This window comes from Mustela nigripes, chromosome 16, assembly GCF_022355385.1.
Source record: "Mustela nigripes isolate SB6536 chromosome 16, MUSNIG.SB6536, whole genome shotgun sequence".
NCBI classification, from domain to species: Eukaryota; Metazoa; Chordata; class Mammalia; order Carnivora; family Mustelidae; genus Mustela; species Mustela nigripes.
Window position 1 is genome coordinate 57,178,103 of NC_081572.1, and position 13,651 is coordinate 57,191,753.

The following is a 13,651-nucleotide window of genomic DNA, read 5'->3' on the forward strand; positions in this document are numbered from 1 at the left end:
TTTCCTAACAAGTTCTTTCCAGTCCTCTCAGTTGGTTTTACTTTGGCCAGACGATCTGTGTTCTCTCTCAGAGCTGAGAGCTAGAATCTAGGAGGACAGCTGTCCACACAGGCTGTCCCATCCCCTGGCGCCCCTTCCCTCCCCGCAGACACCCCACCCCTCCGGTCAGAAGGTCCACGGGCATGGGAGCGCAGGGAAGCGCCGCAGGAGGGAGTGAGGGGACCACATGTGTGACGGTGGCCTCCCCCTGCGTTATGGGGGCGTCCCTGGAATCAAGGGAGGCAGACAGTTTGGGCTGGAGGCCACCTTGAGCGGTGGCCTTGATCTGACGCTTTGCTTGAGAGGAGATTGTTTCTGTCCTGATCGTGAAAATGAGCCTGCCCGTCCTTTTAATGGAGAATCGTCACCCTTTGGCGAGGGGGCTGGCTTGGTTCCGGTGTGGGCTCTGCCGTTTCTGGATCTTGGGGGGCAGGGGGCGCCACCCAGACGGTCCCTCGGGTGTCTCCGCAGGGGGGATGATGAGACGCTGCACAAAAACAACGCCCTGAAGGCGGTGCGGGAGCTGCAGGCCCAGATTGCCGAGCTGCAGGAGGACTTCGAGTCGGAGAAGGCTTCCCGGAATAAGGCAGAGAAGCAGAAGCGGGACCTGAGCGAGGAGCTGGAGGCACTGAAGACGGAGCTGGAGGACACCCTGGACACCACGGCAGCCCAGCAGGAGCTCCGGTGAGCAGCGGGCAGAAGCGCTCCGGACGGGCTAGGGGCCTGCCTTTCTGCTGGCATTTTGGGTGTTTCTCGCCCTCCTGGAAACACCGGCAGGTGACGGGGAACAAAATAGCCGTGGTCAGAAACAAAGCCGCATCCGGGCTGCGGCGGGATCACGGGGGGCAGGTGCACCCCACAGAGAGCCGGGGCGGCCCGGCGTGGTACCGGGGTGGGGGGCATGGGTGGGATCAGGCATGCTTAGGCTGCAGCCGGCGGCGGCAGCGGGTGTGAACCGCGGCAGGTAGACAGATGAGAAGCGAGGTGCGTGCTCACCTTGCAAAAACAGGCGAGGGCAGGTACCCGGACTGGAGTGCGCGTTGGGCAGAGGCGTGTGCCATGGGACCGGTGAGCCGACCGGCAGGCACAGGCACATGCAGCCGGAGAGGATTCCTGCACCGAAACCTCCACTCAACGGCCCGGTGGAGGTCACAGAAGAGCTAGAGCCCCAAGCTGGGGAGTAGGCCAGGCAGAGGGGCTCCTGTGAGCCCTGAATTGGGAATCTCCCACGTGGCTGCCGGGGCCGCCGCCTCCTGTCTGCTCCCTCCTCATGCCAGGGCAGGAGGGCCCCCCCAGGTGCCGTGGCTGCGAGATGTGGCTGGCTGCGTGCACACACACACATACACACACGCGCGCGCACACCTGTCCGGGCTGCTGCAGGCTGTGCTCGCTCTGAGGTGGCAGCTCAGGAAAGGCCTGGAATAAAGCAGGTAGGGCAGAAAAGGAATCACTTAGGAAGACAGGTGTGGGCAGAGAGGTAGGAAATGAGACAGAGCCACGGGGACAGAAATGTGGGGGTGCCCTCTGGAGGACAAGGGTGGGCTGTCCCAGGGGCGTGGCTGGAGAGTGACGTCGCAGTTCTGCCCCAGGAGGTGGAGGTCAGGTTATGGGCATCGGGGGGGCGATCAGTGGTGAAGCAGCAGAGGTGGGGGGTCCTAATGGTGTGTCAAGGGCTTTGCCGTGAATGCACGAGGCTGCGGCTGCGCATGGAGGTCATGTCCCCCGAGACACCGGGGGTCTCTGCTGCAGTCCATCTGAGCCAGGCAGGCCCGCTTCCCCCCACCCCCAGCAGCAGAGCAGCTCTGCTTCCAGCAACGTTAAGTCCTGGCCTTCCCCATGAAACATCCATACTTCAGAACCTGGAAACCACGGCGCTAGACTTTGTTGAAATAGCTGTTCTCAGCTGGACTTTTGGCCACAATAGGAAAAAAGGCCTTGATCATTTCTTCCATTCAGTCTTCAAAAAAAAGAAAAAAAGGAAAAAGCACACGTGCGTATTTATCGAACCATGGCTGTGCTCAAACAGGCGGGGAGGGGGCTCCGCTCCCGGGGGGCTGCTGTGCCGAGACTCACAGTGGCCCCTGCTGTGCTGTGTTCGCGCCCGGGCCCGCCACTCTCACCGAGAACCCCCTGCCTGCCCGCCCGCCAGTTCCCAGGCAGTGAGTGCTGGGGTCCACGTGAAAGTGGCCGGCCTCGGCTCGGCCAGCGCCTCCCACACACTTGGCACGGAATTCTCTATAGGACTTGCCTGGAAAGCCGGGGGCGGTTGGGTCGATGAGCCTGGAGGAAGGAAGGAAGGGCTTCTGGACGGGGTGTCACATAGGAGTTAGGAGCAGATGTCTTCCCCGGACATGACGTGCGGGAGGAGAGCTGCTGCTGCTGTCGCATCTTTGGAAGTGCTGGTCGTTCACTGGGGTGAGCTGAAGTCACCAGAGGAAGGTGTCCGTCTGTCTGGACCAGTGCTTGCATCCGTCTGCCCCCTCTGCGGGTCCCTTTCTCTCAAGGAGACTCTGGGGACAGGGCCCCACCGGCCTGAGCCCAGCTGGACAACAGAATCTTTGCTGATGCCTTTTGTCCGGCTGCCCAGTGAGCCCAGAGCTGGCACCGGGCCGCTCAGCACAGCTGACCTCATCCCCGGTCCACTGGGAAAGGGAGACGGATGTGGCCACAGGGTCCACCCCCAAGTCACCGTCCTGCTCCAACTCCTGACGTCCTGTGGCCCTGAGCAGGCAGGGGTTCGCCTGGCCAGTTTCGGGCTCCGCCAAGCCATGTGCCCACATGGACAGATTGTGACGTCTCAGCAGAGCCGCCTGGTCTCCCAGCTCACCCTGTGTACATTATGGCAAAGCGTGAAAGTCCTGGAAAGCTGCGTAAAGACAGAATACTTTCGTGTGACCTTTGCTCCCCAGGTTCAGGCTAGAGGAGCCCTCAGTTCACCTTGGGACATTCAGAGCCCGGGCTTTGTCCCTCTGAGTCAGAGGTGCGGCTCCTCCGCCTGCCTCAGAACTCAAGCGTCCCTCGGCCCCCAGCCTCAGCCGCCTCCAGAGGAGGTCTCAGGAGGGAGCGCCCCAACTGTCCCTTCCCGGGCTGGGTGCCGTGCCGCCTTTGTCGGGACCAGCGTCCTGACTCCTGGGGCTCTCACCACCCCTTGGCTTTTGAAACCTCTTCAGGACCCCCTTTTCCTGTTGTACTGCGGTGTCGTCTGGTGCTGGGGCACCTCGCGGTAAGCGAGCCCCGGCCTGCAGGCCACCGAGCTGCCTAGAATGGTCCAAATTTAGGCCCATAGAGGTGTCACACTGTGACCGTTGTCGCACAGGGAACAGGAGCCGCACTTGGGCTCATTCTAGAAGGATTTCCACTCTCACAGTAGTGGGCACGCAGCCTTCTGGAATGTAACAGGCCAAATAATTCTCTCATGGGAATTCATGTAATCTGTTTTCTGTGACCCTAACCATGTCCCAGATGTACCAAGGGCTGTTATAGGCTGTTACGGGACAGACCGTGGTGCTTCCTTTGGGTGAGCCTCACAGCGGCCCCAAGACCAGTGCTCGGGTGACCCTTGTGTGTAGATGGACACACCGAGGTGGAGAGCTCAGGTGTTCAAGGTCCCGGAGTTGGCACTGTAAGAGCCATAACTGAGCCCACATCCGTCAGCTCTGGGGAGGACGGAGCACATTTAAAACTAATGCAGCACCTTAAAGACGTACTTTTCTAATTCAGGGGCGCCTGGGTGGCCCTGGGTTAAGCCTCTGCCTTTGGCTCAGGTCATGGTCTCAGGTCCTGGGATCGAGCCCCACATCGGGCTCTCTGCTCCGCGGGGAGCTGCTGCTCCCTTCCACCCGCCCCTGCTCGCTCTCTCTCATTGTCTCTCTTTCAAGTAAATCTTTTAAAAAATAAGTGGTCCAGTTGGCCGGCTGGTCCTGAGCTGCTCTCTCTGAAAATGCGTTCGTGCAGCACCAAACGGGAGCAGGAGGTCGCGGAGCTGAAGAAGGCCCTGGAGGAGGAGACGAGGAATCACGAGGCTCAGATCCAGGACATGCGACAGCGGCACGCCACGGCGCTGGAGGAGCTGTCCGAGCAGCTGGAGCAGGCCAAGCGGGTGAGCACGCGCCCAGGGCTTGGGGGTGTGCACGGAGTAACTGGGCCCTCCAGCCACCATCCCCATCCCACATTCCTTCCCGGGCATCCCTCCGGCAGCGTTCCCTCCCAACGACTGAGCTGGAAACTTCTAGTGGCCTGAAGTCTCTCATGCTGCCAGTCCCCGAGTCCTGCTGTCTTTCCCCAGGCCGCTTAGCCACCCTTCCTCGCCCCTGCTCTGTCTCAGGCCACTGTGCACGGTGTCACCATGCCTGTCGCTGTCCCCTCTGTCTCATATCAGCTTCTGTCCTGACCACACTACATCCCCTCCACCCTCAGAACTGCCCCCCCGCTGGCAGACAGTCTTCCTTTCTTCCTCGTTCTTCCCGAGCCTCCTCCCCCGCCCGGCCACCTGCTGATCTGTGCGCTCACAGCAGCAGCGATGGCATCAAGATCCCCATGTATCCCTCGTCACACTGAGTACTCGCCACGCAGTGCCTTTGACTGCCACCTTGTGGGGTAGCCTCTGCCCGCGGGGTGCAGAGATTACCAGGGGGTCGCACTGCCAGTAAGCGGCAAGGGGGAGGGAACCTGGGGAGTCCAGCCCCAGAGCCCCCACTGAACCCCGGAGTGCGGCCTTAAAGTCCCGGTCCCCAGTCCCGGGTCATGAACTGTGGCATGTGGGACAGAAGGCGCCCCGTGTCGACCTCCCAACACCAACAAGGATAAAGTCTGCAGCGCAGTGAGCCTCTAGGTATCTGGGTCTCCTCCCCTAGGCAGCGTGCCCCGGGGGGTCCCTGCTCTAGAAACTTCACCCTCTGAGGAGAAGGGAGGTTTCCATTGAGACGCCGACAGCAGACCACGCAGCGGGCGCGACCCCACCTAGAGGAAAAGCAGCGCCTTGTATGGAATGTTCTAAAAATAGCACATTTCTCTTCCCTCGCCTCCTAGTTCAAAGCGAATCTGGAGAAGAACAAGCAGGGCCTGGAGACGGACAACAAAGAGCTGGCGTGCGAGGTCAAGGTGCTGCAGCAGGTCAAAGCTGAGTCGGAGCACAAGAGGAAGAAGCTGGACGCGCAGGTGCAGGAGCTCCACGCCAAGGTGTCGGAGGGGGACCGGCTCCGCGTGGAGCTGGCCGAGAAAGCCAGCAAGCTCCAGGTAAGCCCAGGACAGGCCCCCGCAGCAGGCACACGCCCTGGAACCCCGGCCCGGCTGGGCCACTGCGAGGTCACGAGTACTTGAGTAGACGGCAAGAGGGTGCACGGCAGCTCGCGCGAGGAGCACGTGACTCCTGGTCTCAGGGTCGTGAATTCAAGCCCCACACTAGGTGTGGAGAGGACTTAAAATCAATAAATACTATTTTTAAAGACGATCAGAATCAGGTGCCTGGTGGCTCAGCGGGGTAAGCTCGGGTCAGGACGGACTCACATGCAGTCAGGAAAAATGATCCGGCAGCTGGACGTTGTCGTTGCGGGGGGAGATGTACACTCTGTGTTCGCGGAGACTCTGCCTGGTGGCTTGTTGGGGGGCCGGTTCCATTGGCCCCTCTGCCTGCCAACGCTTCAGATCCCAGGGGAGCCGGTGCCCCGTGTACTACAGTGTTTACACCCGCCCGCTCGGCACAGTGAGCCTCTCTATTTTAGGGAATGGTAGGCACTTTCTGGAAATCACCAGCCACAGGCCCTGGTAAAGGCTGCAGTCTACAGCCTCCTCGGTTAACTCTTCCCTGCACGAGTGTGTCCTCCCGCACGGTGTGTGCTTGAGAGACAAGATGGTAAACCGTGTTAGTGACTATCGTCACGTGTTCCCATCTCTGTGGCAGGGAGACGAGCCGGGCACACCTCCGGCTTCCTGTGCGGGCTCTCCCCTCCCATGCTCACGCTGCCCCAGGGCATCTGGGAGCCTCAGAGACACTAGGGGCGCGCCACCCTCTGGGAACCCCCCCGACAGCTCACAGAGCCAGAGCTGAAGGCTGGTGGCCTCTCTTGAGTCCAGAGCCCTCCATGCCACGCTGTCACCGAGACTGCAGACACGTGGGCCCTCCAGAGGAACAGAAATGTCATTGACCTGAGTCACGTATATTGACGTGTCCTCTGCATGTCTCCCCTTTGCTAATATGACCAAGGGACAAACCCGAGTGAAGGGGGCCCCGCTGTCCCTGAGGAAAGATTTCATGGGGACTGGAAGGGGGTGGTTAGTCAGGAAATCTGACCATAAGAGATAGCTGAATAGACCTGATAAATATATACTGCCAGATTTTTAAGCCTAAAAAGTACTAAAGACTAAATACTAGGAGTTGAATTTTTTTAATCTCTATAATAAAGTTCTCAAGTTCTGTAGGAACGTTGAACGTACTGGATCCTCTGACACAGGGTTAATGCACCTTCAAGTGAAAAAGGACCAAAAGTACAGCATCTGCTGATCTCTGGGCCTCTTTCCGAGGCAAAGCAAAACCTTAACCCAGAGGATTTAGTGTTCCCTCTGTCCCTTCAGGATAAAATGACAAGGGGGCACACAGGAGTCAGGAGAAACCCGCTACATGTGTGGCCTCCGCTGTTACGCTCCTCCCCGTCTGTCCAATAGAGACTGAGACATTGTCCCGCAGCAGCCAGTGCTGTTGAGGGGGGCAGCAGAACCCCCGTGAGGGAAGCCTGCCTTAACGGGGCTTGGCAGTTGCAGGGTCACCCCCCCCCCCGATACTGCTCTGTTTGTGAGCATTTACAGGCGGAGAGTCTGAGCCCTTCCTGTCCACTCACTGGTGGACTGATACACGAAATCTCATACTCCTCGTAGAATGAACTGGACAACGTGTCGGGTCTCCTGGAAGAAGCAGAGAAGAAGGGCATTAAATTTGCTAAGGACGCAGCCAGTCTCGAGTCCCAGCTACAGGACACGCAGGTAATCTGGGGGTCAGGGCCCCTGACGGTAGCTGTGCCATGTCTGGTGTCTGCGGGCAAGTCCCAGAGTAGCTTTCCGATCACCTCTGGCTTGCACTCCACTTTTATCCGGAGCCATCATCCTGCTCAGGAAATCGCTGATGCTCGCACCTGGATGCAGAGCCCTTGGTCCCTGTCTGGTGGGCACAAGGGCAGCTTGGGTGGGGACCCGGACTTGCACACAGATCCCGCCTGGGAAGTGTTTCAGGCGGCCGTCTGCGCGCACAACCATCACTGGCCGTTTGCACCAGGACTATTCTGTTGTGGCTGAAATTCCGTGACCTTGACCTTACAGAGGCCCTACCGTAAAAGGAGAGGTTGAAGCTCACCAAATCCTACCGTTAAACTTGAATCGAAACATTTCTCGGGAATGTGTTCAAGTCCAAGAGGAGTCAGGATAATGACTCTGATAGGAAAATAATGTAGCACTTTTTCCTAGGAGTTTTCCGTCTTCATTGGATTCAATTTTCTAACTTCCTAGTGTATTTGCTAGGTGCTGCGGACACAGGGTAAAATCGTCAGGCGAGCAGCATCAGCGTGATGGGGCTCACGCTGTACTGAGACCCATCCTGGTCAGCGCAGAAAGCCTCCGTCCGTGCCTTTGAGAATTTCCTAGTCTGAAAGTCAAGGGAAAGACACATTTGCATTGACATTTGAAAAAAAGGAGTCTGGCAGAAAGGGCAGACAGTGGAGGGGCGGCCCCATCCTACAGGCGATCCTAGTGAGAAACGCCCAGTACTTGACCCTGGGCGGGGGCGGGCAGGGGAGCAGAGCGGAGGGTTTGCATAGCTGCGGTGGGGGCTTTTATAAAACCACCACGTGCGTTTCCAAGTCCTTTCCATGTCCTAGTGTCCCCGGGTGTCACTCCTCCAGGGAGGGGCTCTGGCGTTCGTGACCTACAGCCCTTTTTGTGTCGGCGCCTGACATGACTTCCGTCTTGACCTCTTCCCGCCAATAGGAGCTTCTGCAGGAGGAAACCCGCCAAAAGCTGCACCTGAGCAGTCGCATCCGGCAGCTGGAGGAGGAGAAGAACAGCCTCCAGGAGCAGCAGGAGGAGGAGGAGGAGGCCAGGAAGAACCTGGAGAAACAAGTGCTGGCCTTGCAGTCCCAGGTGCGGGCGGACCCCTGGGGGGCCTCGCCGGCCCCGTGTCCCTGCCGCGTCGCATCCTTCCCGCAGCGTTCAGGACAGTTAATTAGGCTGAACTAGACGAAGCCCAGGAGGGCTCCTTCCCTTGACCCAGCCATGGTGGTACCACGCTGGTGGTTACGGTGCTGGGAGCATGTAAACAGCCCCAGGGCTGTGTCCGCGCTTGCCCCCAGTCATCCCTGTGTGGGTTTCCAGCTCAGAAATTGTGACAGGCGAAGGTTCGTTTGCTCAGAGCCACGCAGTATTGGTCTGGAACTCACTTTCTCCCCGGGCCTCCCCTGTAAAAACCAGCGCAGTGGTCTGACGTGGATCTCTCTTCCTGTAAAACCTAGCTCGCGGACACCAAGAAGAAAGTAGATGACGACTTGGGGACAATCGAGAGTCTGGAAGAAGCCAGAAAGAAGCTTCTGAAAGACGTGGAGGCGCTGGGCCAGCGCCTGGAGGAGAAGGCTCTGGCCTACGACAAGCTGGAGAAGACCAAGAACCGCCTGCAGCAGGAGCTCGACGACCTGACCGTGGACCTGGACCACCAGCGCCAGATCGCCTCCAGCCTGGAGAAGAAGCAGAAGAAGTTCGACCAGGTGGGTCCCCTGCGCCCCGTGTCCCAGGCGCAACCCCGGCAACCCACACGGTCTCCTCCCGGCAGCGCCCTGCTGTTAGCGGTTTATGGTTTACAATAAAATAATGAATAATTAACGTAATTTTAGTTGAAAACCACACTTACCTGTAGAGGGTTGGAAAGGGAGAAAGGCAGAAATGAAGGGACACCATCCGTCCTTCCTGGGGCTGCGCTCAGCTGGAAGTCCGAGCCACGGAGAGGGAACAGTGGCTCCGTGGCTCTTGAAACCTCATCTCGAGTAACCGCCACTGCCCCCCCGCCCCCCGCACAGCTGCTCGCGGAGGAGAAGAACATCTCCGCTCGCTACGCGGAGGAGCGGGACCGCGCCGAAGCCGAGGCCAGAGAGAAGGAGACCAAGGCCCTGTCCCTGGCCCGGGCCCTTGAGGAGGCGCTGGAGGCCAAGGAGGAGTTCGAGAGGCAGAACAGGCAGCTGCGGGCAGACATGGAAGACGTCATGAGCTCCAAGGACGACGTGGGGAAGAGCGTGAGTAGCGCCCCGGAACAATCCTCGGGGCAGGGCGGGGCAGCGCGGGGCGGGCCACCCCACAAGCCCTGAAGGATGCAGGGAAGCCTCGCCCAGCCACGAAGTGGTCCGGGGGTGTCCCGGCCGGTGCGTAAGGAGAGGGTGACATGCCTGGAGAGAAGCCGTCAGAGGCTCTGCGGGGTCCTCGTGGCAGCGCTCGTAGATGGGGAGGCCTCGATTTTTGGCATCTCTCCCGCGGGCCCCCGTGGCCTTCCCCGCGTCGTGGTGGGGAGCGCTGAACGGGCGATGTCCTCAGCCCCGAGTCACAGGTAGTCACCAAACACGAGAACCATGAGGGCCCCTCAGACCAGGGGCAGTGGGACCCTGGCGGGGGCCCAGAGGCACCTGCCGCTCTCCCTGACCAGGGCCTTCCCAGTTGAGACCCTTGGTCTTCCCAGAAGGCTTCAAAAGCTCTGGGAACTCGTTCACGGTCTGGAAATTTCTGCGATACTGTCCTTTTACCACATACACACAGCATGAGAATGGCAATGATTTGCACGTGCCCCGCACCTGCCCCCCAGGGCACGAGGTACAGAGGATGGCAGCCAGGCCAGGCGTGGGGGTCGGCTCTGCCCCAGCTTCCGTTCTGGGCAGAAGCCACCTTTTTCCTCTTGAGCCCAAGTTCCGTCATGGACAGGACACATCTCCCATTTCATGAGGCTATGGCACGTGCTTTGGAAAGCTAAAGTCCCGTTTATCATGGGATGTGGGCACCCATCATGGCGGAGAGAAGGCCCTCCCGCCTTCCTGCTGGGTGTCTAACAGCCCTCTGAACCCGAGGGGATCGGCCCCAGCAGCAAGAGGCCTCCTAGAGCCGAAGCGGCCGTGGTCACACAGTAGAGCATAGAGCAAGGACCCCACAGTTGCTTTCATTTTCTTTTTTTTTAATCAAGTAAGCTTTCCACCCAGCACAGGGCTGCAGCTCCCGGCCCAGAGATCAGGAGTCACGCCAGGCGCCCCATCCGCTTGTTCACATTAGTCATTCGCTAGAATAGTCAACAGCCCCACATCCATTCCACATACGCCGCTTCTGAGCCTGAGAAGCACCAGACGCTGTGGAGACCCTGGGGCCGCCTCGCACCTGGCCTCCCGCTGTCCCGGGGCGCCCCAGAGGGGAGGCATGGCACCTGCGGGGTGTCTCGGGGGAGAGCACAGGGGCCATGGGATGGACGCACTTGCCTGAGAACGAGGTGGATGTTTGGGACGGGGACCGCTGTCCAGAGAGGTGAGGCCTGTGTCCCACAGCAGCCCACTTCCCAGCCCCAGCACGTCGTCAGACGCACCAGGTGCCACGTGCAGTTCGGGCCCCAGACCAGCTCTCTGACGCTGAGCTCACTCCCCTGCTCTTGTGCTCACAAAGCTCGCTCGGCTTCACAGGCACTGGAGAATAACTTGGTGACTCCAGGGCCCTCATCAGTGAGGAGCTCCGTCCCGTGTAAACGACATTCTCTGGAGTGAGGGGGGCGGCAGCGTCACGGGAAGCTGGCCCCGGGGGGCCTTCGTGCTGAACGGGGGCCTCTTCCCACCACTTTGTGTGCTGCAGGTGCACGAACTTGAGAAATCAAAGCGGGCGCTGGAGCAGCAGGTGGAGGAGATGCGGACGCAGCTGGACGAGCTGGAGGACGAGCTGCAGGCCACAGAGGACGCCAAGCTGAGGCTGGAGGTCAACATGCAGGCCATGAAGGCCCAGTTCGAGCGGGACCTGCAGACCAGGGACGAGCAGAACGAGGAGAAGAAGCGGCTCCTCGTGAAGCAGGTGGGTCGGAGGCCGCGTGGTCTCGGGGGACAGGAGCCGCTTGGTCTCCGAGCACGGCGCTGGGTCAGAGCATGTGAGCGGCGGTGAGCCAGCTCCCCTGGTCATTTGTTGTCTGAGGTTCATGTCCCTGTTTCTGACTCTTGTGCCCCCCGCACCACCGCTGCTGCTCACGAGCGGGGACGCTGCTCCATGACTAGGTAGCCGACGGTCGGCGGCTTCGAGTTCAGTGGGGCTTAACCGTATGGGAAGGAGAGGAGCCGTCCGCAGGGGACGAGGGGCCTTGGCGGTTCAGACCCCGCACCCTCACAACACCAGGATTGAGAGGGGAGAAAGCCAGATGATTTTGTTTGGTTTTAAAAAGCTGTTGGGGACTTAGGATTCGTACACTTTTCTGAACATATGTCAGATTTCTAACTTAAAAGTTCACTTTCAAAACTAACTGTGTTTTGACAGTCCCTTGGAGTTCACGGGGTCCAGTCTTGGATCTGGGCCCATCTTGTTTGGTTACTCCCAGGTCAGTAACACTTCGTGTATTTGCCATTCCTTGCTACATGACTGATAACCTCAGACTCAGTGACTGAGAACAGCACTTACTTAGCTCCCAGTTTCTGTGGGTCTGAATTCTGAACCGATCTGTCTGCACCTACTCAAGGCCCGCCTTAGGCTGGCTGCCCCCGCAGCCCAGGGTCCTGGCGGGAGACCTCGGCTTCTTGCCATGGGGCCCTTCCATAAGCCCTTGAGTGTCCCTGCAAGATGTCTCCTGGTTGTCCCCTTGTCCGTCATCTTGGCTATAAGGTCAAGGACTCCGCCTACCCATGGGCCCTCACGGTAGTCTGGGAGAGTGAAGGTGCCTGCAGGGCATTACGGTTAAAGACCTCCCTGGACACACTTGGGCTCCAGAGAGCTGCCAGCATCCCGGCTCCGACGGCAGGCCACCGGGCCCTGCAAGGGGACACGTGGGTCTGGCTGGGCCTAACCCGGTGCTGTCCTCCAGGTGCGGGAGCTGGAGGCGGAGCTGGAGGACGAGCGGAAGCAACGGGCGCTGGCAGTGGCCTCCAAGAAGAAACTGGAAATCGACCTGAAGGACCTTGAAGCCCAGATCGAGGCGGCGAACAAAGCGAGGGATGAAGTGATTAAGCAGCTCCGGAAGCTTCAGGTGGGTGACCTCCGGCCCCGTGGACAGCGGCCTGGGGCTGCAGGGCTGTCACCGGGCCAGGGCTCTGGTCAGGCAGGAGGATGGCCCATGCGTATCTCCTGTGTCTGCAGGACACGCACACGTCCCGGACGGTGCTGGCGTGGTCAGCAGGGGAGCATCCACCAGGGCCATCACGCTCTCCCGGCTGACAGCCTCTGGGGACGCTTGGCTTACCCTGGAGCCACCCACGAGGAGGGGGGCGTTGGGCACCCCGGTGCAGGGCCGGATTTTTTTTCTCTTGAGTCTGATTTAATCAGTACTTGTTCCCAGATGATGGGCCGGTTGTCACTGTCACTGTGTCAACAGGATTTCTAGAACAACTCGTGGTTGGTGGCACGCCGTCATGGGCCCTCTCCATGTAGGCACAACTTCTCCCCGGGGGAAATCGGTTGGTTGTGACAAAAGCTTTCAGCAAAGGTCCATTCCCTGGACCGTGGCGATTCTGTACCTTAAGAATGTGTTCAAACAAAATTCAGAGGAGGAGGAGAAATACTGAGATGCAAGCTCAGAGCTGCAGGGTGGCTTGCCCACCGGCTGGTGACGCCGAGCGGGGAGACAACAGGGCCTGAGGGAGGAAGACGGTGCGGGCCGCTGCGGTAGCCCGACGTACTCAGGAGAAAGGGCAAAAGGAAAGTCAGCTCCGCAGCATAGGGTTAGGACTAATTTATATTTGCTCTCTGACACTTTTTTTTAAAGATTTTATTTATTTATTAGGCAGAGAGAGGGAAGTAGGCTCCCCGCCGAGAGAGAGCCTAGCCCCACACGGGGCTCGATCCCAGGACCCGAGATCATGACCCGAGCCGAAGGCAAAGGCTTAACCCACTGAGCCCTCCAGGCGCCACCCCCCTCCTTACACTTTTTTAAAAATCTAAGGACAAAGCTTTTGCTTTTGACGAGCTAATTACAAAGGCCACGCGGCACGTTGTGGAGAATGTCTAGGACACTGGTTTTGGGTATGTCCCGGCTTTACGGAGACACAGTTCACAAGCCACACAACTTACTGCTTTAAAGCATTTTCAGTGTTTCATGCAGCCATAGGGTGTACAGATATCACCACTGTCCAAGCTGGGACACTGTGGTTCCCTCTACAAGAATCCGTGCCCCGTTTGCTGTCACCACCACCCCCCACTCCCCGCTCCGTCCAGCGCAAATCACCCACGAATCTGCTTTCAGTGTCTGGAGCGCTGCCTCTGCCGGCCGTGTCGGGTACAGGGAGCAACCAGGGCGGCTCTGCAGCAGGCTTCCTCCCCGTCCGTGTTTGCAGGGCATCTCCACACCGCGGCATGACCCGGTGCTCGGCAGCCCCTGGGGGTCCTGCTGCGAGAGCTCCCGGACGCCTGTGCGGACCCATGCTTTCAG

General features: G+C 59.4%; 1 protein-coding gene across 6 annotated transcripts in view; it reads left to right on the top strand.

Annotated features, from left to right (window-relative positions):
* The window catches only part of MYH10 (myosin heavy chain 10), a 118,115-nt gene that overhangs the window by 93,787 nt on the left and 10,677 nt on the right, over positions 1 to 13,651 (top strand). For all 6 annotated transcript variants that reach the window (XM_059380380.1, XM_059380379.1, XM_059380383.1 and 3 more), the window contains 9 exons: positions 511 to 723; positions 3,994 to 4,138; positions 5,068 to 5,274; positions 6,910 to 7,014; positions 8,011 to 8,163; positions 8,532 to 8,780; positions 9,090 to 9,302; positions 10,885 to 11,097; positions 12,092 to 12,253. In XM_059380380.1, coding sequence (XP_059236363.1) covers positions 511 to 723; positions 3,994 to 4,138; positions 5,068 to 5,274; positions 6,910 to 7,014; positions 8,011 to 8,163; positions 8,532 to 8,780; positions 9,090 to 9,302; positions 10,885 to 11,097; positions 12,092 to 12,253 — 1,660 coding nt within the window. The remainder of the gene's footprint in view (positions 1 to 510; positions 724 to 3,993; positions 4,139 to 5,067; positions 5,275 to 6,909; positions 7,015 to 8,010; positions 8,164 to 8,531; positions 8,781 to 9,089; positions 9,303 to 10,884; positions 11,098 to 12,091; positions 12,254 to 13,651) is intronic.